This window comes from Plecotus auritus (genome assembly GCF_963455305.1).
Source record: "Plecotus auritus genome assembly, chromosome: 9".
NCBI lineage: Eukaryota > Metazoa > Chordata > Mammalia > Chiroptera > Vespertilionidae > Plecotus > Plecotus auritus.
This window is the reverse complement of record NC_137783.1, coordinates 155,743,415-155,768,035: the sequence shown is the minus strand read 5'-3', so window position 1 is coordinate 155,768,035 and position 24,621 is coordinate 155,743,415. Positions and strand designations below refer to the sequence as shown.

The window sequence follows — 24,621 nt, the reverse complement described above, 5'->3', positions numbered from 1 at the left end:
GTAAAAAGCCCATTAGTTTTAGGGGCTTGGTGTGGGTGTTTGTGTGTGTGTGTGTGTGTGTATGTGTGTGTGTGTGTGTGTATGTGTGTGTGTGTGTATGTGTGTGTATGTGTGTGTGTGTGTGTATGTGTGTGTATGTGTGTGTGTATGTGTGTATGTGTGTGTGTATGTGTGTGTGTGTTATTTAAATTTTATTGTGTAATTTGGAGTGATAATTTGGTTGAATAATTTGGTCGAATAGTTTGGTCGAATAATTTTGGGGGGATAATTTGCTTGAATAATTTGGTTTAATAATTTGGGGGGATATTTAAAGCCAATTGGTTTTGTACATTTTGAGGCTGTTGAATAATTTGGGGGGATATTTAAAGCCAATTGTTTTGTACATTTTGAGGCTGTTAAATAATTTTGGGGGGATAATTTGGGGGGATATTTAAAGCCAATTGGTTTTGTACATTTTGAGGCTGTTAAATAATTTGGGGGGGGATAATTTGGGGGGATATTTAAAGCCAATTGGTTTTGTACATTTTTGAAGCTTTTGAATATCCCTGGGGGATAATTTGGGGGGATATTCAAAGCTAATTGGTTTTGTACATTTTGAGGCTGTTGAATAATTTTGGGGGGGATAATTTTGGGGGATAATTTGGGGGGATAATTTGGGGGGATAATTTAGGGGGATAATTTGGGGGGATATTTAAAGCCAATTGATGTTGCACATTTTTGGGGTTGTCTGGATGACTCCCTAAGGCCGATGGAGGGGGCCGAGGGGTGTAGCCTGACATGGGGAGGTTGGGGCAGGGGGCGGCCGGGGCGCGCTGGGAGGAGGTCGGCGCAGAGAGGCTTGGGGGACCTGATGGGAAGTCCGGTCAGGAGCGCAGGAGGAGGGTGGGGCCGTTCCGCAGAATCACGATGGTTTGGCTCACTTCCGATCGCTGGACACCTCCGGAGAGGCTCCCCCGTGGGAAGCGGGGTCGTGCGTGGCCAGGGCATTCAAGGGCCGTTGACGCTTGGCTTCCTTGAAGGCTTCCAACTCCCTGGCCAGCATGTGACCACGACGGACCCGCAGGAGGGCGGGCAGGCCCCGGCGCAGGCGTTGGGCGGACTGCATCCAGGCGCCAGAGTGGAAATACTTGCCCACGGGGTATCTGGGGAAGTTGTCCTGGGAGGGGAAGGGCCAGTCAGGGGGGGGCCAGCTCCCCCGCTGCAGCCCCCCACGAGCCGGAGCACCCCCCCCCCCCCGGCCCCAGACCGAGGGGCTCGCACTCTGTCGCCCTGCCAGCTCTGGCCAAGGTGCCCAAGAGGGGACACGTGGCAGACAGGGGGGACTGCCTCTCTCACTGCACTTCCACCTCTGGAGCCAGCTGTGCCCTGCCCCCCTCAGGGCTCCCCGGGAGAGGAGACCCGTGTGTTTCCGTGGGGAGGGGGCTGTCTCACCGGAAGCACGGTCGGGAGAGTCGACACATCCCTCTCGGACTTGGCGGGGGTGGCACAGTAGGTCTCCAAAAGGGCCAGGTCGCAGCTGCGGAAGCAGCACTCCTCCACGATGCCACTGCCCCGGTTGCTGCGACGGCTCGCTCGGCCGGCTGGTCTGCCTGCGAGCGGAAGGGAAGGGGTGGTCAGCGTGCGCCCCGCAGAGAGGGGGCAGGGCGCCGGGGCTGCAGGGGGACCCGCCCCAGTGCCTCCCTCCTGGACTGAAAATGGGCACAGCCTCAGGGTCCCCAGACCCCGGGTGGCTTGGAAAATGGGTTCCGGGGCTGCCCGGCGAAGGGTCCAACCCCACACCTTCCGGGACCACAGGGTCCCGGGACAGGAGTGTCCTCCCCCGCTGAGCTAAAGCAGGGGCTGGCGGCCCCCCGCCCTGGACACTGAGACAGGTAGGAATGGGAGGAGGAAGAAGAAGACGGGAGGAGAGGAGTGAGGACCTGCAGAAACCACACCCTCCTCTCCTCCCGTCCTCCCCTCACTCCCCCAGGCTCCAAGTCTCAGCCACCAGGGGAAGCACCCAGCACCTCAGCCTCGGGCCCTGGGTGGGGGCGGGGGAGGAGCCCCTAGTAAAGGGGTCCGCCATGGGTCCCATGGGTGGGGGCTTGGCCCAGCACCCCTTCAGGGAGCCACTCTCTGGGTGAGGGCCCATGGCTGCCAGGCCCTACAGCACAGGGCCACTTCCCACCCCAAAGGAGGCAAGGGACAGAGAGAGGGCGGCGGGGCGGGGGGCGGGGGGGGGCGAGGCAGGCGGCAGGGGCTTCGGGTTTAAGAATCGGGAATGCTTTTCGAAGAGAAGCTTTGAAATTGCCAAAGCTTAGGGCGGGTCCGTGGAGGCTGCAGAATGGGATGGCTATGGGGAGTGCCAGGACCGGGTGCGACAGGCATGGGAGCAGCTGGGCAGGGGCTCCCCGCTCCTGCGCCCCCAGATGGAGCCGCGCGCCCCCCCGCCCCAGGCCGCGGGCCATGCACACCCACCAGCAACATGTGCTTTTGGGTTCCCAACCGCTTTTATCCAATCTCACATTTGATGACATTTTCACCAGGGGCACCTCCGTGAGGATGCGCCCATTGTCAAAACGTCAGGCACCAAGCCACGCCCACCGCCCCGCTCACAGCGGGTGAGGGCGAGGGCCAGGCTGCCTCCCCCTCGGCTCACCCCACCCCGCCCCAGGGAGACCAGCGACCCTCCATTTTGAGTCTTTATTGCAGGAGAATGGGGGGGGGGTGGTGGTATGAATGCCTCCTGGCACACTGCAGGTGCCTGATGAACGCCCTCTCCAAAGCCCGCTCACCCTCCGTGGCTGGTCCTCCCCCCACCCCACCCCGCCCCCCACCCCCCACCCCCTCAGAGGATGCCAGCACTTTAGTGAGCACCTGCTGTGTGCGCCCCCTCCCCTCCCCCACCGCGCACGGAGCCACTTACTGAAGTAAAAGCCGCGGTCCCCACAGACGAACTGGAGGGTGTCCACCAGCTCCCCGCCGCACAGGGTCTCACTGGGGCGGTAAGCAGCATAGCAGCACGAGGCGAAGGCCAAGAAGGTAAGCAGCACCAGCATCGACTTCCCCACTGGAAGCGCCATGGTATCTGCGGGCGGAGAGGGGCGGCTGAGCCGGGCGGGGTCTCCCAACTCACAAAGTCCGGGGGGATCGGAAAGCAGGGCTTTCCCGGGGTGCCCTAACGGAGACGGGACGGACGCGTCTGAGCGGCCAAGGCGGAGCTCGGAAGCACCTTTGATTGGCAGCAAGGGCTGGTCAGTGGTTTCACGTGGGGAGGGGGGTCCCCATTGTCACTGCTGCAGGGGCCAGTGCTGGATGCGGGACCTGGCCTCCAGCCTATGATGTCATGAGGGCGGGGCCAGCACCAGGCAGCGGCCACTCCTGGGTCTCCCAGCGCCAGCCAAGATGGCAGACAGCCCCACCCCACCCCACCCCACCGCCCGCCGGGGCAGCACCCCAGAGGACCAAGCCTCAGGGGGTCCCCACTGCCGGCCCCCTCTGGCCAAGGATCCGATGACCAGCATGACTCTGGGTGGGGGGGGGCCTGTTCTCCTGACTCACCCAGTCCCCCAACTCCAGTCTGCCCTGGGCACCCCAACAGCCGCAGAAAAGTAAAAGCCTCAGGGTCCCTTCGGATCCCGCCCCCTCCCTCTCCCGGGGAGCAGGAGAGAGCAGGTGAAGCCGCCTGGAGACCAGACCAAGTTCCTCGGTCCAGTTTGGAAGGAGTGGCAGTCTTAGGACACACCCCCCTGCACGGGCTGTGCACCCCGTAAGGAGTAGGAGGCTTGGGAGGGGGCCTCGGCTTCTCATCAGACTCAGCAAGACACCCCCCACCGGGTCCAGAAGTGGAAGCCCCTCAGGCGGGCGGGCCCCAGCCTGTCCCTGCAGCCCCAGGTACAAGCCCTTTCTGGGGCAGCCACGGCCCAGTGCCTCTGAGTCCACGGGCACCCCGAGGCTACCCACGCAAGGGCTGTGCCCCTCCCAGGCTCCACACCCGGTGGGCACAGGGCAGCGAGCAGCGTGGCCCCCCAGCCCCGGATGGAGACGCTGGACCGGGGGAGTCTCGATGCCATAAACCAGGAGCCGGGATGAGAAGGAGCTGCGTGGCCTCAAGGGCCGCAGGTCCACGGGAGGATCTGAACTGCCACCTCCATCCCCTGGTGCTGCCCCAGCCTGGACCTCAGCTGTCTCCCAGCTGCCCCCTCAGAACCCATGTGGCCAAGCTGCTCCATCCCTCCGCAAGGCCGGCCCCTGGGGTGCGGGGTCCCGCCCAGAGCCCAGGAGGGAGCATGCCCGAGGCGGGCGGCAATGAGGGGCAGAGGCAGGGAGGAGAGGGGAGTGCCCTTGCTAGAGGCAGCGGGCAGAAGCCGAGGGCTGTGCCGGGAACCGGGGTGCAGGCAGGCAGGCAGGCAGGCTGGAGCGGAGGGCCGGAGGGCCGGGGGGTTCCGCTCAACAGCGCTGGTTACCTGCAGCTGGACAGGAGATCCCTGGGCTGGAGAAGGAGGAGGAGGAGGAGAAGGAAGCTGGAAGGTGGCCTCACAGGAGAAGCTAATGTCCAGCGCTCAGACTGGCCAGTGCCTCGGCTTTTATGTGCGAGTCGACTCCTCCCAGCCCCGGCTCCACCCCAGCCCCCACCCCTCTCCCCGCTGACCACTCCCCCCGCCCCTTTGCCCCCGCCCCCTCGCGGCTTCCAGCCAGTCCCCTCTCTCCTCTGCACGCCCCCCGCCCTCTCCCCTCCCTCCCCGCCAGCTCCATCCCTTAACAGAGGACCATGTGGGGGGTGGGGGCGCCTCCTGAACCCCCAGCCCAAGTCCGCACAGGGCAGAGGGGGCCAGGAGGGGGGCGGCTTTCCCCCTCCTTGTATGGAAACTTCCATCTGCCCGTGGACCAGGGGCTGGACACTCCCCTGGGAGCCCCAGAGCAGCCCCTCTCCCCAGATTCCTACTTGGAGATGTTGGGGACAGGGACGAGGGGGGGGCAGAGGGGGGGGAATCCTGCAAATGTGGCGTCTGGCAGGACTCTTTTGCCAACTCAGCCCCCCTCGCTCCCTCCTGGCCCCGCCCACCCCGTTTTCCTCTCTCCTCTCTCTCTCTTGCTGGCGCGGCGTTAGCATACCAGGGTGGGTTTCTGAGACCCGCGCCCCCCCTCATTGCCCAGCGCCCCGGGGGGACGGCCCTCCCCCCGCACGGCGCACATCCCAAACTTTCAGCAACACCCCCCCGCACCCCCAAACCGACCAGGAAGTGGCCTTTGCAGACGCTCACACCTCTCTTGGCATTTTTCGCGGCCCCTACCCCGCCCCCTCCGCGGCGCAAGCAAGAGCGCGGGGTTCGCCGTAGGGAAGGGGACCCGCAGCCGCCCGCCCGCAACCCCGCAGCCTCCCCGCCAGCCCCGTGGCCCGCAAGGCGCTTACCTTGAAGCCGGCACAGCTGCCGCCCACCTCCCTGCTGCGTGAATGCGAACCGGGCAGCGGGCGAAGGCCCTCCTGCCGGACACTCCTCTGCCAGCGCCGCTCTGGCCGAGTCGCCGGGGCCGAATGTGCGACGGGGCAGAACGGGGGGATGGCTTTTTTTTTGGGGGGGGGGAGTATCCTCTGATTGTTTGGGGAGGACGGGCCTTCTGTGGGCTGGGGCGGGCCAGATGTTGTACTTTTAGGGGGGGAAAGGGGATCGGGAAATGAGGTCAGCTGTTGTATCTAGGATAGAGGGGGGCAGAGATAGTGAGAGAGACAGAGTGAACGTGAAAGGGGGGGGGCCGAAGGGAGGGCGAGAGGGAGAGGGGACAGCGAGAGGCGGGCAGGCTCACAGCGGGGGAGGACAGCCGAGAGAAACAGAAGCTTGTAATCAATCCGGGGGCGGGCGGGGAGGGGGGGCGGGCGCGGAGGCGCGGGGCTGGGGGGGACGGGAGGGAGCCGAGGGAAGGCTGCGGGAGAAACGAGTGCGAGGGGCCGGGGCCAGAGGCGAGAGAGGTGGAGAGGGGAGCACAGAGAAGCGAGGGAAGGACGCCACGTCGGGGGCCGGGGGCGGTGCGAGGGGGGGCGGAGTTGAGGCGTCACCCGGGCCGCGGGCGCCCAGCTCGGTTTGGGCCGACGGAGCCCTCGGCCGTCGCGAGCCCTGGCCTCGGGGGGGCGGTGGTGGCCGCGCTGGAGCCGCTCGGGACGCCGCGAGGAGTGGGAGCGGCCAGGCGGCGCACCGGGGAGGGCTGGGAGGGGGAGCGCGGGGGAGATGACAACGCCGGCGGCCTGCGAGCCGGACTGCCTGCGGGGGGGACCGCCTCCTCGGGCGAAGCGGGACGGGCGTTGAGGTAGATAGACGAGGAGGCGGCGAGGGATCCGCAGGCCCGGCGGAGCGCGACCCCGCCGACGGCGCCCGAGATGGGATCAGCAGCGCGCGGACGTCGTCGAGGCGGGGCCGCAAGCCCGATGGAGCGAGGGCGGGCGTGGGCCAAGAGGCGGGGGCGGCCGGAAGGGGGGGCCGGGGGCCCGCTTGGCCTCACGCAGCTCCGCCGGAGAGCAGGCGAACTCTGGGCGCCAACGCCCGGCTCTTATAGCCGCGCCACCCCGCGGCGCAGCGCCCGCTCGGGCCCCGCTGGCCTTGAGCCCGCGCCAATGGGCGCCCGGCCGGCCCTCGCCCCGCCCCCGGACCGCCTCCGCAACTCGAGCCAGGGGAGGGGGGCGCGGGCTCCCGGGCGCGGGAGACTGGAGGGTGGGGGAGGGGGGACGTGGGGTGTGCGGGGACGAGATTGGATTGGGGGCAGGGAGCGGCAAAGTGTGCAAGAAATCCCAATTCTGAACAGTTAAGGGGCCCCCATCTCGGGTTCTGGGGTACCAGGTTCCTTGCGCTTGTGCGCGGGGGTCACGGAGTGAGCAGGGTGGGCGGTGTCCCCGGCCCTAGCGGTGGTAGGGGTCCCCGCTTCCCGACGAGGGGCTACGCGGCGGGGCGCCCCGACAGCGTGAGTGAGGGCGCAGGTGGCTCCGTGTGGCTCGGGTGTCCCCGAGTCCCGCTGGGACCTGCGGAGGAGGAGGGGGGTAGACGCTGGGCGCGCGCAGGGCGCGCAGCCGCCACCTGCCCGTGCAGGCGCTGCGCCTCCAGCCGCTGCCAGAGCCCGAGCGCCCCCCGGTGCCGCGCGGGGGCCTGGTCGTGGCCGAGGCAGCCGCCAGGTGCGGTCCGTGCGGAAAACGCGCCGGGCCAGGCCTGAACGTGGGGCGGGCGCAGGGCCTGCGAGGCGGCGAGTGCCCGGGAGAGAGGACCGAGGCGGGAAACTGTTCAAGTCCTACCTGCGTGACCCAGCTCACGGGGTGCTCTAAGCAGCCCGCCTTAGGGCCCCCCCAAATGTCCGAATAATGGTTTCCCCAGCCTCGGGGCGTTGGACTTGTGTCGACCCGGGTTCAGCCCCGGAGGGCCGCCACGCTCACTGGGGGCCTGGGGAGCCACCCCCGAGTCTGCACGATGTGAAAACTCGTGGCCTGTCCCAAGTCAAAACCACGCACAGGCCCCCGCGCGCCGCCGGCCCCCTGCAGCCCCCGCCGCCCGCCCTCTGCACGGGGAAGGGGCTGCCGGCGGGAGACCGCGCGGGGTCGCCGAACTCCGCCATCAATCACCTCGCCCGCCCGCGCTCGGCGCGCACTTCCCCGAGTCCCCGGCCGGGGCGGGAGGCGCCGTGCGGCGCCCTGCGAGCGGGTGCGCCTCTCCCCGGCGTCCCTCCGACCCAGCGCGCTGCCCGCCCCACAATCACGATCTTTGCACAAACTAGAGCGGCGCCGGTTTCGGGGCGCCTGGCCCCCCGCGCCAGTGCGGCCGCCCGGAGGCAAGCCCGCCGCAGGCTCCCGCGCACCGCGCTGGCTTCCCCAACGGCCGCCGGAGGCGAGCGCCCGTCAGCCCCGGCGGGAGCGGGCCGGGGGCCGGGGGCCGGGGCCGGGCCGGGAGGCGGCGATGCGGGCGGAAGCCCGGCCGGAGCGCGGAAGCGGCAGGAGCTCACCGCGAGGCTGCAAGCTGCGTCTGTCCGCGGGCGGGCGCGCCGGGAGCGAGGCGGGAGCGAGGGCTCCGCGGCCGGCGGCGGACGTGCGGAAGGTGAGCGGGACCCCGGCGGCAGTCCCCGAGGCCCCGGGGCTACGCCCAGCGCGTTGGAAGACCCGGGGACGATGCCCAAATTTGGGGGGAACTGGGGGCTATGCCCAGGCGTTTTCCTGGACGCGGGAGTTCTGCCCACGTCCTGGCGGACACGCTGCCAGGCCAGGGCGTTAGGGGAACAGACATTCGTAAACGTAGGGCTTCGCAGGCAACGCAGAGCCGCCGACACCCGCGCCAGAGCGCGCGGGGCCGGGGGCTGCGGGGGCGGCGGGCGGGCCGGGAACCGTGCCCAGATGGGGTCTGATTTGCGGGCGGAAAGAGTGCGCGTCCCCGGAGCAGGGACGTGGAGGCTTCCCGCTGTGGGAGCTGCGAGGAGCCACTAAACCCGAGGCTCCAGAAAAATAGGGTCCAAGTGTGGGGACCCCTGGAAACGGCTCCGTGCACTGGGGGGAAGGCGGCCCGCATGTGGGGAGCCCAGTGCCCCAGTGCGAGGCAGGCTTGGGGGACACCAGCGGGATGGGTGGGGAGGCAGATTTCTCGGTGACTCCGGGAACATTCTCTCCGTGACATTCGGGGGCACCCACCAAACTCAGGGTGTAAAACTGAAACAAGCGAACAAGAGCCGCGGCGTGGGCATCTCGGCCAAACCTCCCGCGCGGGGGGCAAGCGGGGCTCCTTCCCGCGATTCGGGGCGCAGTGGGCCTGGCGCCGGAGCTCCGCGGGTTCTCAGTGTCCTTCAGGGACTCCAGGAACAGCGGTCTAAATTTTGGGGGAGCCCGGGGTATGAGCAGCGCTTTGAGGGAGTACAGAAAATTGAGCTTGTCTATTTTATTTTTAACGCGTTTCACTTACTGGAGGTCTGTTTGGGGCGAACAAGAGAAAATGCACCCCCCCCCCTTTTTTTCCTGAGCACTGTCTGTGTTTGGGGACCCCTGGTGAGATACGGCCCGAATGTGGGGGTCATTGGGAACTGCCTGTGGTGACTGACAGTTGAGCTCCAGGTACCCTGGTGTATGGCACAGGCCTCGGCTGCCTGCAGTGTTTGGGGCCTGAGGGTATTCTTCAGTCCCCGGGCATTTTCCTTTTGGGGGGCTCGTGGAAAAAATGGCCTACACTTAGGGGAGGGGGCTCAGGGAAAGGGTCAGAAAGTCAGGGCACCCATAAATCAATGTTCAGGAAAAAAGCTCAGTTGTTTTGCGGAGGGGAAAAAAAATCCCGATTTACTTCGGAGGGCTGGGGGCAGCGCCTCCGCTCAGAGCCCCCCAAAGTCATTTTGGAATCAGGGATCCAGAGACGTGGCTCCAGTCCTCGGAGACCTGGAGGCCGGCATCTCACTTTGGGGGGGGAAAGGGTGAAGCGTTCTTAAACCCTGGGACCTGGGGAACCGGTGTCCAAAGTCCCTGGCAGTGAACTGAGGCGGGGGGGGGGGGTAGGAAATGTTGATTAAATTCAGGGTGCCCCCCCCCCGTGAGGTCCTGGATGTGTGGGAGCCCAAGAAACCAGTGCCTTTCTGTGACCCGCGTGTAACCCTGGATGGGGGGGGGTGTCTGGAGGGCAATGCCTAATATTTGAGAGAAGGAAGCAAGCCGGACCTGGGGGCCAGGAGAACTGGGGGCCAGGAGAAGGTCCTTTCTGATCAGTGTCTGAATTCTAGAAAACCCGGGTTCTTGTCCGCGAGCGAGGGGCCGGGGGATTTTAAAAGACGCAAAATGTTACCACGCGGAGAACACGTCTAGGCACTTGGGTGGCGGGGCACGCCCAGGACCCAGTATCCCAGGCACAGCCTTGTATTGTGCGTGGGTGGGGTGTCCCAGGGGCCTGGGGGACCCCCCTGTGAGATTCTGGGGAACCTGCATAACCCAGGGTCAGGGGCAGCGGTGACTGCTCCGCGTGCTTGCGACCTGGGTGAAGGGCAGGTCTCATGGGCAGGAACCAGCAGGGCCCGGAGCTCGGCGGGAAACGGGTGCCCCATCTCCATGGCCCACGGGAAAATGCTCAGGGGCTTGGGGAGACCTAGGCCACCCGAGCGGGGACTGTTCAGGACTCGGGGAGACTCCGAAATCCTGTGGAGGCGGCGGAGCAACCTTCTGGGGGTTTGGGGGTAATTTGCTTCATGCGTTGGGGGGACCTGGGACTCTCGGTGTAAAAGTTAGGGAGCCCCCGGGTTGGTGCCAATAATTTTGAGGGACCCCGCAGGCATTACCCCCAGGCTGTGGGGAAGCCGTGTGGGGGTGTCAGCAGGGACAGCAAGCTAGGGAGACCTTGTCCTTAGCGTCCAACATGGTGGGGACACAAGAAAAGGGCCACTTGTTTGGGGACAGAGACCTACGTGCCAGACGAACCTTGTCCACCCTGGGAGCCGGGCAAGCTGGCCGCGTGGCCGCAGGGCAGGGCGGGTGACCGCTGAGACTGCGGGAGAGCACGGGTGGGTGGCCTGCGGGTCTGCGGGGCCCCGAGGGGGCCTGCGACTCGGTGAAGAGCCGGGGGGGGGGGGGGACAGCGTGTAAATTTGGGGAAGCCGAGGAGGACGACCTTGGTTTGTAGGTCCCTGGGAATTCGTGTCTAAGAAAACTCTTAGGACCTGGGAACGCTGAATGTGTGCGGGGACCTTTGGAGCAAGACTGTAAGCCCGAAGGAGCGCAGGACAAAAAGGCCTTGTCCGTCTTTGGGGGGAGCGGGCGAGCGGCTGCGTGGGTGGGGACCCCAGAGACGGGTCTGCATTAGAGGCCCGGCGCCTGGGCCGCGAAACCAACGAAACCAACGCGTGCGTCCAGGGCGCGCGCGGAGCAGGGGCGCCCTCCGGGGGACGCGGCGCAGGCGGCGCGCGGGGAGTGCGGGGAGCGCGGGGCTCCCGGGGCGCGCGCCGGGGCAGGATCGCCGCTCTCCCCCGCTTTCCCGCTCCCCCGTGAGGGGTCTCCGTGGCCCAGGCTCCGCGGGCCTGCGGGGCGGAGGGCGACACCCGACAGCCCGAGGCAGAAACCCGGCGGCCGTCCCCCGGCGCCTCAGGCCGCAGCTCCGCGCGCGGGCGGGCGTCTCGGAGGAGTCAGTCCCACGGGCTCCCCGCCGCCGCGCCCCACGCGCTCCCGCGCCGCGAGCCTAGGCGAAGCCGCGGCCCGGACGCCGCCGCGGGCAGGCTCATCCCCGGCTCAGCTGGGGGGCCCGGGAGCACCCCCGGGCGGCCACCCCCGCCGCCCCCGCACGCCTCGAGCGCCGCCCGGGTCTTGCCCAGGCACCAAACTGCAGCGAAACCAGTTCGGTGTGGGTGATGGGAGCAAGCAGAGGAAGTGGGGAGGCGGGGAGAAAGTGGGGGCAGAGGTGGGGGGCAGGCCTGCCCGGGAGTCGGGGGCCGGGGTCCCCTTTCGTTTTCTGCAAATGTTCACCGAAGGCCTCCTCCCTGTGGCTGGGAACTGAGGGGAGCAGGGGAGGCAGATCCTGAACCCAACTAGATCCAGGCGCTGCTTCGGGCTGGCGAGCGGGCGGGGGTGGGGGGAGTGGGGACAGGGTCACCCCTCAGAACTGGACAGTGTTGGGGGTGTAGGGCAGTGACCCCCTTCCCCGGGGATCTGTGGGGGCGGATGTCAGCGAGGAGGCGCTGCTGGGCAGAGCAGCACAATGGTTTGGGGCCTGGGACCAGGATACAGGGCACTGCTAGTCCCCAGGGGCACCCCACGGAGGGACCCCTGCTGGAAGGGGCCACTGGGAAGGCAGGGGTTAAAGCCAAAGGACAGGTGTGACTGGAAGGCTGCCCCCACCCCAGGAAAACAGCCACTTTCCACCCAAGGCATGTGGGGAATGTCCCCTTCAAATCCCAGCCCACATCAATCACCCCTCGTCCCATTCCAGGAACATCTGGTCATGCCCCCCCCCCACCCAGGACAGCCCCCTCCTCTGCCCCAGACCGCACTCGGGCCTGTGCCTACAGAGGGAGGGACAGCAGGGAGCCCTCCTCCCCACTCCATGGCGACTTGTGAATTGTGGGGTGAGGAAGCGTTAAAATCAGGCCTGTCTGTGGGCCGGGGTCCCCGAGAGCCCAGAGCAGATTCCACATCCTGGCGGGGCGTCTGCTCAGGACAAACGGACAGGCCCAGGGCTCCCTGGCCCTGCTGGGGCCTCCACCTCTCCTCCTCCGAGCCCGCGGCTTTCCCCTCCGCAGCGTGCCTGGGGGCCTTCACGCCAGCGGCGGGTTTGGGGCATCCCCTGTGTTTTCCCCACACAGGCGCTCATCTGGAGAAGCTGGTGCTGGGAGACACCCCGGACCTTACAGGTAGGAAGGAAGCCGCCCCGTGCCAGGCCGGGGTCAGGGCGGGCGGGGCGGGGGGCACATGGCCTTCCCCGGGTGCTGCCCCAGAACCCTCGCCTTATTTAGTCAAAAGTGTGGCTGAAGGGGCAGGCGCAGGGGAACGGATCCGGGTCACCCTAGGGCTCAAAAAGGGCCCTGGCCACCCCCAGCCAGGACCCACCCTCTCGACTCCCCGACGGCCAGCCCCCCCCCCCCCAGGCAGGGAGGGACCTGCCAGCCACCGGAGCTGGCTGTGGGGCTGGGGTCTCCTCGGCAGAGCTTGGCTGGCAGGGACCCCAGCCCCCGCGCCACCCTCCCCAGCCCTGCCCAGGCACCCGCAGCACTGACCTCCCCTCTGGATCCACAGATACAGACGCGGAAGAGAGTAATCAGCCCTAGAGGATCGGACTCACCCCTCGAGACTGCCCTGCGCCCCCCACCAGCTCCGCTCACGGCCTTCCCAGCTCCTCACAGTCGCTGGCCTGCCGTCTGCCTCTCGCTCCCCGCTTCCTCCCCCCCGGCTCTGGCTCCGACCTGGCTGCTCCCCCTCCCTGGGCCCAAGCCCAGCGTTTGCAAACCCGGCTCCATCTCTGAGGGTCCCCGAGCGCCCCTCCCTCACCCCCCTCTGCAGGGCTCGGACGGAGCTTGGCTCTGGGAGGGACGCCCACTCAGGGTCAGCCCCGACCCCAACGGGAAGCAGGGGACAGATGTCCAGGCCGGAACCAGAACCAATGGGACCCAACAGCACCAGCCACCCCAGGTCCAGGCACCACCCGCCAATAAACCAAAACCCAAAAGTACGTAAGGGTCGGGGCCGGGAGGGGGCGGCGGGGCTGCATGGGGAAGGAGCCCGTGTGGCCCATTGTCCCCCTTGGCTGTGCGTGGACTAGAGACACCCATGAAAACGTGCTCTGGGCTCCTCTGGGCCGCAGGCCCGCCGGGAAGGGGGTCACCTGCTGGGTGAATCGGTCCCTGCAGGCTCTGAAGGTGGCCCCTGTGGTTTTTGTGTCCCGCACAGGGACAGAGTCGGCCACGCCCGCAGCCACTGGGACCCTGGAGCTGAGCATCCCTCCAGGACAGGTACCTGGTCGGCGACCTTGGCCTCCCCACCCAGCCACCTCCACTCCCTCACAGGGAGCCCTGCCGCCTCAGACAACGGGCTCCGACCGCCCCCGCCCCCCACGGCACTCCCGGGGTTCAGGAGGCTTCTCCCTTTGGGCTATGCCTCACGTGCCCCTCACAGTCCCCCCGCCTCCCCCCCTGACGACAGGGGAAGGAGAGGGGAAGCCCCAGCCGAGCCCGCTCTCCTCACGCCCCTCTCCCTCCTCTTCCTTCCTCTTTCGCTGGTCTGCACCTTGACCCCTGCCTTCCCGCTGGGCTGCTCACCGGCTCCCCTCTGACCTTCTCCCAGGAGTGCCCTGCACGACATCGCTGCCACCCCCGCCTGAGCACCCCAGGAGGCAGACACGCCTGGAGCGGCCCCTGAATCCCTGGCACCAGCTCTGTGACCCAGCACCCCCAGCCTTGCTGAGCCTCAACTCCTTGTAAAGGGGGGGCGGGCTGGCTAGACCCAGCACTGAAGGAACCGAGTCTGACACGTGGAGAGGGGGCACCTGGGCCCTGCCCGGGGCTCCGGAGACACTCACCTCCGCGGGGGCCGGGGTTGGTGGGCGGGGGGCGCCTCAGTGCTGAGTGTGTGGGAGCTGAGGGGACCGCGGGGCACGCTGGGAGCGCCAGGGGCACAGGCTGCAGCAGCAGCGGGCCTGGGGGCTGTGCTCACGGGCTGCGCCGGGCGGCTTCTGCCTGGGCCTCTGCCGGGGCTGGCGCGCAGGCCGGGCCGGGGGCTGAGCCGGCTGGGAGGCAGCGTCCTGGGGCTGCGGGCTGGAGTCCGCCTCCTCCTCCTCCTCCTCCAGGAGCTCCGCAGTGACCCTTCGGCCCCTGGGGAAACATGGGGGTGGTCGCTGTAAAACAAATCGCCCCAAGCCGGAGCCCCCCCCCCCCCCCGCCCAGCCCCTTCTCTGCCGGGCTGCTGGAGCGGAGAGGCCTGTGGGTCCTCAGCTCACCGTGTTGGGCTTCGGGTGGTGGGCCCTTTGCCACGTTGGAGGGCACCCGGAGCTGGGCTTTCGGACCAGGCCCCCGGAGATGCCCACAGCGGGCGGGAGACCCCTGTGGCTGGAAGACCCTGCCTGGGCATGGCCTGGGGCCTGTCTTGGGGGATCACAGCACAAAGTAGAAGCCTTCCCCCGTAGCAACCCCACCGAGAGTGGGGAGGCAGCTGAGGGTGGGGAGTGAGCTCCTCTGGGGAAGGCCCCCCCCCCCCGCTTTAGTGGACAGGGCAGCGGAGCCCGGCAGGCACTGGGCAGAGGAAGAGAACTGCCTGCACCAGGACTCGGCTCAGCCACCGGAGAGCTGGGCACGCGGGCAGGGAGCGGCCTGGCCCTCAGCCCCTCTGTGGGGCCGTGACCCTCCCCAGGACAGGGCTGGGCGGGGGGCGGTCGGGGGGTGCAGGGGATGGAAGGTGGGAGCCTGACTTTTAAAAAATTGTATAAAAAACTGCTTCAAAATCTCGGCCTGGAGCCTCTGTACTGTGTCGTTTGTCTTCAGTTGGGATTGGGGGGGGGGCGTGGGGGGGAGCTCCTGACAGCAAAACCCTGCCCCTTGCATTTGCCAGCACAGCTGCACCCCACCGCCCCCCCCCAGGGCAGCCCCGCCCGCGCCCCGAGCCCAGGCTGCCAGCAGATCAGGGAGGGAAAACGGATTTTCCTCGCCGGAGCCCCGGGCTCCAGGCAGCCCCCCGGCCACCTGTCTTTTCTGTCCAGCAGAAGCAGCAATCCCGTTAGCCACCCTGAGCCCCCAGCCCCCACGCGCGAACGGCACCCCGAGGTGCTGCACGAGGGAGGGAGCCCCGTTACCTGTGCTCTAGCTGTTGGGTGCCCCCCGAAGTTCCCGGGCGGTGGATAAAGAGGACCGGGGAGTCACCGGAGCCCCAGGCTTTCTGCCCCAGCTGCCCGGCCGATGAGCCGCCGGCAGGGCTAGTAGCAGCTGCCGCCAAAGCAGGGGCTGCTCTGGCCGGGGCGCCCGAAGTGGCAGAGGAGGGGGGCGAGGCTGAGGCTGAGGCTGAGGCTGGGGAGATGGTGAAAGGCAGCGTGAGGGCTCGCATGGCAGCGGGTCCTCGGCAGCAGACAGCTTCTACCACTGAGCAGGCACCTGCCACGGCCTGCTGCGTTTATAGCTGGACCCCTCATCTCCCCGACCCCCCCCCCCTCCACGCCGGCCCTCCAGCCCCTCCAAATTTGGGTAGCTTTGCACCAACTCAGCGTGGCCAGGGCCTCTGGGGCAGCTGGCCGTGGCACTGTCCCAAGCCTGGGCACAGTGTGTATGGGGGGGTGGGGGGCGAGGGGTGGGGGGTGGGGGGGGTGGAGGTTTGGCCTGCCCCTGACCCCACAGAAGGGGGTTGGTGGGCCTGCTCACAAGCCAGAAGCACGCCTGCTAGCCAGCTGGCAGGCCTGAGGGGAGGGGGGGGGGGTGCGGACTTCACGAGATTGACACTTGGCAGTCACTTGACACCCTGGAATGTGGGTGGGCTTGGCACGGGTAAAATGGGGGTGGGGCACAGGGGGGAAGCGGCAGATTTGAAAAGGGAGGTCAGCAACGTCACCCTTAGGTGGCCCCCACGCAGCTGCCACACAGTACGGTCCCGTCCTTCCTCCTTCCAGAGGCGGGACCCTCGTGTGGGAGCGTTCTCCCTTCCCCCGTCCCACCGGACACCGCCCCTTACACGACCGGAGCGGTTCCAGGCACTCGGGGCACTGCCGCCAGTGGCAATAGCCATGGGATGATGGGGTCCCAGCCTTTGGGAGCCGGATGAAACCCCAGGGAAGGCACAGCCCTCGGAGATCTGATCAGGTGGGGAGGGCAGGGCAGACGACGCGCCACCTGACTCGACGAAAGCTCACTGATAGGGAATTGAAACATCTTGCCCAAACCTGCAGGGAGGCAGGAGCAGGCAAAGGTGCACCAAGAGGCAAAGGCATGTACTCCGCACACAAGCACCAGTCCCCCCCCACCGCCCCCGGCTCCCTGCGTTCCTGCACCCGCTGTGTTCACCTGACCGTCACAGCCGGTGTCCGCGTTGAATTCTCCCTTTGCCCAGGAAACCTCCACCTGAACGTCCTTCCTTAGCTGGAGGGATAGGGCATTCTGTGGGGAGAACGGGGCTCTCGGGGGGGACGGGGGGAGGCAGTCTGCCTTGAGGGAGACTGGAATTGGTTGGGTGGGGTAGGCCAAACAGGACCCAGAGGGCCCAGGTCCACACCACTCCTGGGCAGAGGACAGGTGGCGCTCTGGGTAGGGAGGGATGAGGGGGATGCTCAAGGCCCCGAGCAGGTTCGAGACATGCCGGCTGTGGCTCTGCTTTGGGCTCTGTGTCTTGCAGGCGAGGCGGCGTGGCCTCTGTCCCCTAGTGACCCCGGCAAGGTGCCCAGGTGCTGCCAGGAGCTGGGGCCAGGTCCCTGTTGGGAGACATGGCTGGGACTCCCAGCTGCAGGTGGGGCTGGGGAAGGGGGTGGGCTGACCAGGCCAGACAAGAATGTGGCAGGAGAGGCCCACGGAAGGGGGTGTGCCCAGCGGGGAGAGGGTGGGCAGCTAAGGGCCAGAAAGGGAGCGGCTGTTCAAGCCCACAGACGGGACCCCTGCACCGTGAGGACCTTCCCACTCCCCAGGGGGTGTCTTGAACCTGAGCTCTGTCATTTCTACCCCCCAAAGGGGTCCCTGCACTGCAGGGCTATTTGATTCCACCAGAATCTTGCAACCCAGAGTTTTTAAGCAAGGTGACGGGGAGAATGGGAGAGGGAGGGCTGGGAGGGCCCACGGGGGACTCAACCCTGGTACCACTGAGGCAGGGCTAAAGGCATTGATTCTCAGCCATGCCCTCAGGGACACGGGGCCTCTGGGGGACACAGGGCAGTGAAGCGAACACAAAAGGGCCCTCCTGATGCAGGAGAGAATCAGAGAACCCCAGAAATCCCCATCTCAAATTTCCCCCACTTGGCTCTTTAAGTGGCCTCGTGCTGACACCTGGTGGTCACTTCTAGAATTACAACGTCACAGCCCAAAGGTATTACACATTCCGGGACCCCTAAGGAGAGGAGTGGGGGGGGGGGGCGTGCAAAGCAACCCCATTTCTCCCGATAAAGGGAGGCCCCCTGCAGGGTCGGGGTACAGGGAGTTCTGCACCTTTGCACTCGGGTTTGAGTCTCTTGTCTGCCTCCATCCTGGCATGACCGAGTGGTTAGTGGAGGCTTAAGGGAATTCCTCCCCCAGGGTCTCCGGCTCCCTGGGGGCGGGGGGGGGGCGGGGGGAGCGGGGGAGAGGGGTCCCTCCCCAGGGGATGCGGAAAGGTGGATGCCCAACGCCAAACGTGACCCCTGGGACACTCCTGAAGCTCCCGTTGTGTTCTGAGACTTAGAGGAAGCTGTGTTACGTTTGTGTCAGAATAAAATGAGATGTTACTGAGAGGCAGAATGTTGGGGACCCCCCACCCCAGACAGGCAGGGACCCGGAGACCGAAGGGTGGGCGTGGTCCTGCACTGGACGCAGTTTCTAACCGCCCCCCCACCCAAGGCTTTCAAATCTGGCCTGAGCCTGACACCTTGTGGCCACCTGGAGAAGTGCAGCCACAGCCTCAGAAAGGGCCTGGCTTTCTTCTGCATCAATACTGCCCTTAGGATCATGCCAGGGCGGCTTGACCAAACCTGGGGGGCAAGGAGGAGGAGGTAACACAGAACCCCCATCCTGAGGCCCCGTGCTAGCAGGTCACGTAGGGCTCAGCCGCCTTCGGGTGGGCAACCGGCAGGCCGGAGTGAGGCCACCCCAGGTGGCACCCAGCCCTGGGGCCCGCGGTGCCTGTATAGGTGGCCCCCCTGGGAGAGGCACGGAGGCTGACCCTGTCCAAATCGGCTCTGCAGCAGCCGGGCTGGGCCAGGGCACCTGGGGGGCTCCATGTCCCCATGGCCGCGCGAGTCCCCCGTGCTGGTGCCCAGCCCCCCATGACCGGGGTCAGTACCTATGCAGTGGGCCCTGCTGTCCTGGGACACCTGACTGCGGGGACCCTCCGTCCCCTGCATCTCCTGTAGGTAAGAGGCCACCACGAGGGCCCGGAGCACCCTGGCCAGTTTGGCTCAGTGAGTAGAGCATCGGCCTGCAGACTGAAGGGTCCTGGGTTCGATTCCGATCGAGGGCACAGCCCTGACCCGTTTGGCTCAGTGGATAGAGCGTCAGCCTGCGGACTGAGGGGTCCCAGGTTTGATTCCAGTCAGGGGCATGTACCTTGGTTGCGGGCACATCTCCAGTGGGGGGTGTGCAGGAGGCAGCTGATTGATGTTTCTCTCTCATGGATGTTTCTAACTCTCTATCCCTCTCCCTTCCTCTCTGTAAAAAATCAATAAAATATATTTAAAAAAAAAAAAAGGCACATGCTTGAGTTGCGGGTTCGATCCCCAGTGTGGGGCGTGCAGGAGGCAGCTGATCGATGATTCTCTCTCATCATTGATGTTTCTCTCTCTCCCTCTCCCTTCCTCTCTGAAATCAATTTAAAAAAAGAAAAAAGAGGCCTCAGAATTTGGGGAGCAGGAGGCCGGCCAGGCGGGGTCTCTCGATGCCCAGCTCTCTTGCTGGTGAGCTGGGGAGGCTCAGGCACAGGGACCCCCGTTCCCCGAGTGGCTCTGTGGGCCTCATTCCCTTTCCCCTCCTTTCCACACGTGAGCCCTCCATGGCCCAGCCTGCCTCCTGCGCTGGGGAGCTGGTGGCATGCCCGCGGCCACCCCTGCTCGCCCGGGGCTTCACCCTGGAGGACTCCTCGGCTTCCTTTGCCCGCGTCGCCTGGAGGAGAACCAGGCCCAGGGGCTGTCCCTGACATTGGGGACGGAGGGGGGCTCACTGGTCAGGGGCAGGAAGTGGGGACCGTGGAGTTGGGACAGGTCTCAGGCCCAGGCCTCCCCAGCCTCCCCCACACCCTGGCCCAGGATGCTGGGCTCTGGGCAGACTGTGTAGGGGGTTCGAGAGCCCTCGTCCTGCTTGTCCTACTGGGGAGGGAGCTAAGTGGGGGGGGGGGGATACTGCTAGCACCACAGCCCGGGACCATGAGGGTTGCCCCTCCCACGTCCAGCCTGGGACCCCCGCAGCCCTATGGGTAGGAGGGGTCTCCTCTGATTCCCTTTCCGTGGACGAGGGAGCTGGGGCGCAGGGCCGGGAGGTGCACCCTGGAGAGCCGGGCCCACCGGCACTCCCTCCGGCCCTGCACTGGCGTGGGGTGGACACTCCAGCGGCCCTACCTGCTGAGGCCGGCCGGGAGGTGAGGGCCAGGCCTGGGGGTGCCTGCGGTCACTGTGACTCGGGGGGCACGGGGGACCACAGCCTCTCCGACAGGGCACGTGCCCCGAACAGAGTCCCACCTGGACTCATTCTCAGGTCTGGGCATCTGGGGGGCACAGGCGCCTCCTCCGGGAAGACACCTAGCCGCCTGCTCTGGGCCTTGGGTCCACCTGGAGCCCAGCCTGTGCGCCCTCCTTGCCCACAGCGGGCACAGGACAGGCCCCTCTCCAGGCTGGGGAAGAAGCCCACCCCCACCCCTTACCCCTGCCCTTGACAGACAGAGTCAGAGCCCTGAAGGGAGGCCAGGGAGGGAGAGGGGAGGTCAGGGAGGGTCAGGGAAGGTCAGGGAGGGACAGGGGAGGTCAGGGAGGGAAAGGGAAGGTCAGGGAAGGTCAGGGAAGGTCAGGGAGGGACAGGGAAGGTCAGGGAAGGTCAGGGAAGATCAGGGAGGGTCAGGGAAGGTCAGGGAGGATCAGGGAGGGACAGGGAAGGTCAGGGAAGGTCAGGGAAGATCAGGGAGGGGCAGGGGAGGTCAGGGAAGGTCAGGGAGGGACAGGGAAGGTCAGGGAGGGGCAGGGGAGGTCAGGGAAGGTCAGGGAAGGTCAGGGAGGGACAGGGAAGGTCAGGGAAGATCAGGGAGGGGCAGGGGAGGTCAGGGAAGGTCAGGGAGGGACAGGGAAGGTCAGGGAAGGTCAGGGAGGGACAGGGGAGGTCAGGGAGGGAAAGGGAAGGTCAGGGAAGGTCAGGGAGGATCAGGGAGGGACAGGGGAGGTCAGGGAGGGTCAGGGAAGGTCAGGGAGGGGCAGGGAAGGTCAGGGAAGGTCAGGAAAGGTCAGGGAGGGTCAGGGAAGGTCAGGGAGGGTCAGGGAGGGTCAGGGAGGGACAGGGGAGGTCAGGGAAGATCAGGGAAGGTCAGGGAGGGGCAGGGAGGGTCAGGGAAGGTCAGGGAAGGTCAGGGAGGGGCAGGGAAGGCCAGGGAGGGTCAGAGAAGGTCAGGGAGGGTCAGGGAAGGCCAGGGAGGGACAGGGAAGGTCAGGGAAGGTCAGGGAGGGACAGGGGAGGTCAGGGAGGGTCAGGGAAGGTCAGGGAAGGTCAGGGAGGGGCAGGGAAGGTCAGGGAGGGTCAGGGAAGGCCAGGGAGGGTCAGGGAAGGTCAGGGAAGGTCAGGGAAGGTCAGGGAGGGACAGGGAAGGTCAGGGAGGGGCAGGGGAGGTCAGGGAGGGGCAGGGGAGGTCAGGGAGGGACAGGGGAGGTCAGGGAGGGACAGTGATAGGGCAGGCAGAGCTGTGGTTCGGAGCCACAGGGCCCCCAGGTTCTGGTCTCGGCAGTGTCCTTCGGCCGTGTGGACGGACCCCCAGCCCGAACCTGAGCGCAGAGGGAAGGGCCGCCCGAGGTCCCCGGAGTGGCCTTGGGTGCGGGAGGGCTGGCAGGGCCCAGTGTGAAGTCGGCGGCGGGGCTGGAAGAACAAACGCTCTGGGCTGCAGCTGGTGGGTTGTGGGGTGCCGGCTCTGTTTTCCAAAAACACAGATGGGCCGGGAGGGGGTGGGCTGGCGCGGGGCCGGCGGAATGTGGGCCCCGGTTCTGATGGCTCAGCAGCCGCCAGCGCACGTGGGACCAGCCCCAAGCCCAGCTTCGGGGGCAGCCGCAGGGGTCAGGCCTGGGGTCCCCCCAAGGCAAGGCCTGGCGATGGGGCTCTGAGCTGCGGTACACTGGCCGGCCACCTGGGCCGAAGGTGGCTGAGGACCCGAGGGTGTGGGGGGCGGAGCCGGCGCCAAAGCAGCCCGAGGGCCGCAGGGGACCGTGGGGAGGCCCCTGCCCCGTCCCCCCACTCCCGGGGACCCTGCCCGGCTGTTCCTGAGTGGCAGCCAGAAACAATAGACGGGAGGGAGGAGGGCCGCTCCGCCGCTGGACCCCCACCCCCGCCACATTCTTTCTGGAACCGACCTCTGGCCTCCCCACACTGAGCAGGAGGCAGGGGACGGGGCGGATGTGGGAAAGCGCTAACCCGATTCGCTGGCCCCGCCTGAGGCCTCCTGGCCTGGGGTCTCTGTCCCCAAAGGCCCACCCACCCCCCCAGCACGTGAGCCTCGACTGGAGGCCGAGGAGGCTACATACAGAGCGGGGGACAGCCTGGCTGACAGCAACAGCCGCTCCTCAGCCCCCCACCCCCACCTCAGCCTCCGTTTCCCTGGGCCGCCGTGCCGGGTTCCTGGCCCTCCTCCTGCCTCAGTTTCTCAGCGGTAACGTGGGGTTGCTGGAGGAAGTCACCCCTAAGGACTTTCTGGTCCCTAATTCTGGGGGTTCTGGGAGGTCAGACTCTCCCCGGGTACTTTCCCAGGACATTGGGGACCCGGCACGCTTGTGAGCGGCCTCCCTGGAGGCCTGAGCCCCTGAGAGGCAGGGTGCGGACTTGACTGGGGGCTGACATGGCCACCCCATCTCCTTCCTAAACCTCAGCCTCCTGAAGGCAGGCCAGGAGCCGCACCCCCCACCCCACCCCCCCGGCCTTGGGGGGCCCTGTGAGTGGCGGCAGGTGGGCCGTGGACCCCGGAGAAGATTGTCCCCAGGATGGCCGGCCCAGCCCATAGGAAGCCCCGCAAAAGTGGGGCTCTGGCACCCTCTGCTGGTCACACCTGCAAATGGCCGCTCTGGCCACCTTGTCCAATGTGGACAGGTGGCCACCTCCCAAAACTTCCTGCACTGGGGGGGCCTGGTCCTGCCCGAGTCCGGGGACAGACTCCCCACGTGGGGACGCCTCGCTGGACATGGGTGCCGGCCGGGGCGCAGCCTGGCCTCTGCCAGGGCCCTTCTCCAGCAGCTCCAGCCCCTGGTTGCTGGTCCCACTCCCACTCCCGGGCGGCGCCCACCAGGCACTGGGCCCTCGAAGGCAGGGACCCCGCTCGGCATCCCCCCGCATCGCCCTCCCGTGCCCCTCAGGGCTGTTCAGGCCCAGAGAGCGGCGAGGACGGTAAATATTCACTGCCAACGGGAGAAGGCAAACACTGCCCAACGGCCAGGGGCAGGGGCCAGCTCACGCCTGCCAGGAGCAGGCACAATCCGGGGGGCCTGCCTGGAGGCGGCCGCACTGGCAGCCTGTCCTTGGTGTGTGGGCACCAGAGCAACAGACGTCCTGGCCCTGGCTTGAGTTTCCCCACTAGGAGGTCTCCCCGCATGGCCCGTGGGGTGGTGGGACGCGGGGCAGGAGTGGGCAGAGGAGTGGGACCCGTGTTGGGTTGTGCTCTGGGAGGGGGACCCTGGGAGACCCAGCCCTCCCCTGAGGGCGCCAGGGGACCCACAGGGTCAGGGGGCCTCTGGGACCAGCTGCTCCTCTGCCCACTCCCCCTCCAGGTGACATGCAGGCCTGGAGGCCTTGACCTCACTGCCAGCCCCACGGGCCAGGGAGGCGGGGCCTGAGGACGCGGGAGGCCTGTCCTCCAATTCCCAGAAGAGGCGGGCACAGGCCTGGGTAGATGGCAGGGCCAAGGCCTGTGAGCTTGGCACCTGTGGGGTGGCTTGGGGGCTCCAGGAAGCTGGGCCCCTGGGGCTCAGACCCCAGGGTTTAATCCAGCCGTGGGCAAACTACGGCCCGCGGGCCGGATCCGGCTGTTCTACCTGGTTCTCTTGCTCTCCCCTCCGCTCCTTTACTTTGAATTTATATTAGTTCACACAAACACTCCATCCATGCTTTTGTTCCGGCCTCCGGTCCAGTTTAAGAACCCATGGTGGCCCTCGCGTCAAAAAGTTTGCCCACCCCTGGAATCCCACCTCTGCCGCCAGGATCGTGTCCGGGCCGGGAACACGGGGACACCCCACCCCATATTTTCAAGAACAGTCATGGGGGCCCAGGGACTGGAGCAAGAGGCCAGGGTGGAGGGTCACCCCTAAGGACTGTCTGGTCTCTAATTCTGGGGGTTATGGGAAGTCAGATGCTCACCGGGTACTTTCCCAGGACGGGAGGAGGGCAGGACCAGCCGAGGCTGGGCATCAAGGACCATGGCACAGCACGACCCAGACCCTTGGGTGTCAGCCTCCCTGCCCTGCGGGGTGACCCCTCTCCGGAGGCCCCCGGAGGGCAGCCCTGAGTGACACCAGCAGGCCCCGGGCCCATGGCTCGGAGTCCCGCCCACTGGCCAGGCCCATGTGCCCTGGACCCCAAAGGCCTCTTGTTCCCCCTCCTCAGAGTCCCCGGCACCAGCAGGGCCAGACAGGACACAGGCTCGATCCCCAGTGGCCCCTTCCCACCCCGGCTGCGCCTGCCCCTCCTGCCAGGGCTCACGTACCTCAGCTCCCTCAGGACACCCCTGCCTCTCCCGGGGCTACTGGGGACACCTGGCTGTTCCCATGAGCAAACCCTGGGTCCCAGGCACCGCCTCCTCCTCTTCCGGGTCCAGCGTCCGCCAGCTGCCCACCTGCCCAGCCCTGGCCCCCACTCCAGGGCGGGGCCAGCTGGGGGCCAGGGCCATCCCCTCTGGGGGTGTCCATGTGGTTGTGGGGAGGGGGCGGCCTGGGCGGGGCGTCCGGGGAGGGCAGCGATTGGCTTGGCCCAGGCGGCCGGCAGGCTGGCCAGGCCTCGGTACAGTCAGGTCACCCGCTGACCTCCCAGGCCACGGGCACCTTGGCTCCCTGGCCTGCCCAGCAGCGGCCTGAGGGAGTGCCCAGTGGAGCCACCCTGGGCTGCCATGGGTGCTGAGGGGGGTGAAGACCTGGACCTCGAGGGACCCGGTGGCACTTCTGGGGGGAACGTGGCTGCAGGGTGGGAGGAGGGGTGGGGGGGGCGGGTCCCGGCCTCATCCCGGGGCTGTGGGCTGTGGGCTGTGGGCTGTGGGCTGTGGGCTATGGGCTGTGGGCTGTGGGGGACACGGCCCGGATGCCCAGCACGAGGTCCCAGGCCCCTGTCCGGTGCCCGTGGGGTCCCAGTTCGCCC

General features: G+C 66.9%; 1 protein-coding gene across 6 annotated transcripts; it reads right to left on the bottom strand.

The window, feature by feature from the left end:
- Nucleotides 1-202: 202 nt before the first annotated feature.
- Nucleotides 203-24,093, bottom strand: IGF2 (insulin like growth factor 2). Of its 6 annotated transcripts, none has more exons than XM_080642014.1 (6): nucleotides 23,978-24,093; nucleotides 15,240-15,450; nucleotides 13,974-14,265; nucleotides 2,906-3,067; nucleotides 1,432-1,589; nucleotides 203-1,156 (listed from the first exon to the last, which is right to left on the bottom strand). In XM_080642014.1, the coding sequence occupies exons 4-6, from the start codon at nucleotides 3,060-3,062 to the stop codon at nucleotides 917-919; spliced, it is 555 nt and encodes a 184-aa protein (XP_080498140.1). In that variant the 5' UTR covers nucleotides 3,063-3,067; nucleotides 13,974-14,265; nucleotides 15,240-15,450; nucleotides 23,978-24,093; the 3' UTR covers nucleotides 203-916. The 6 variants fall into 6 exon arrangements, with proteins under 6 accessions (XP_080498140.1, XP_080498144.1, XP_080498141.1 ...); XM_080642018.1 differs by having other exon boundaries at nucleotides 14,108-14,265; nucleotides 23,978-24,080; XM_080642015.1 differs by lacking the exon at nucleotides 15,240-15,450 and having other exon boundaries at nucleotides 23,978-24,079.
- Between the last annotated feature and the right edge of the window lie 528 nt (nucleotides 24,094-24,621).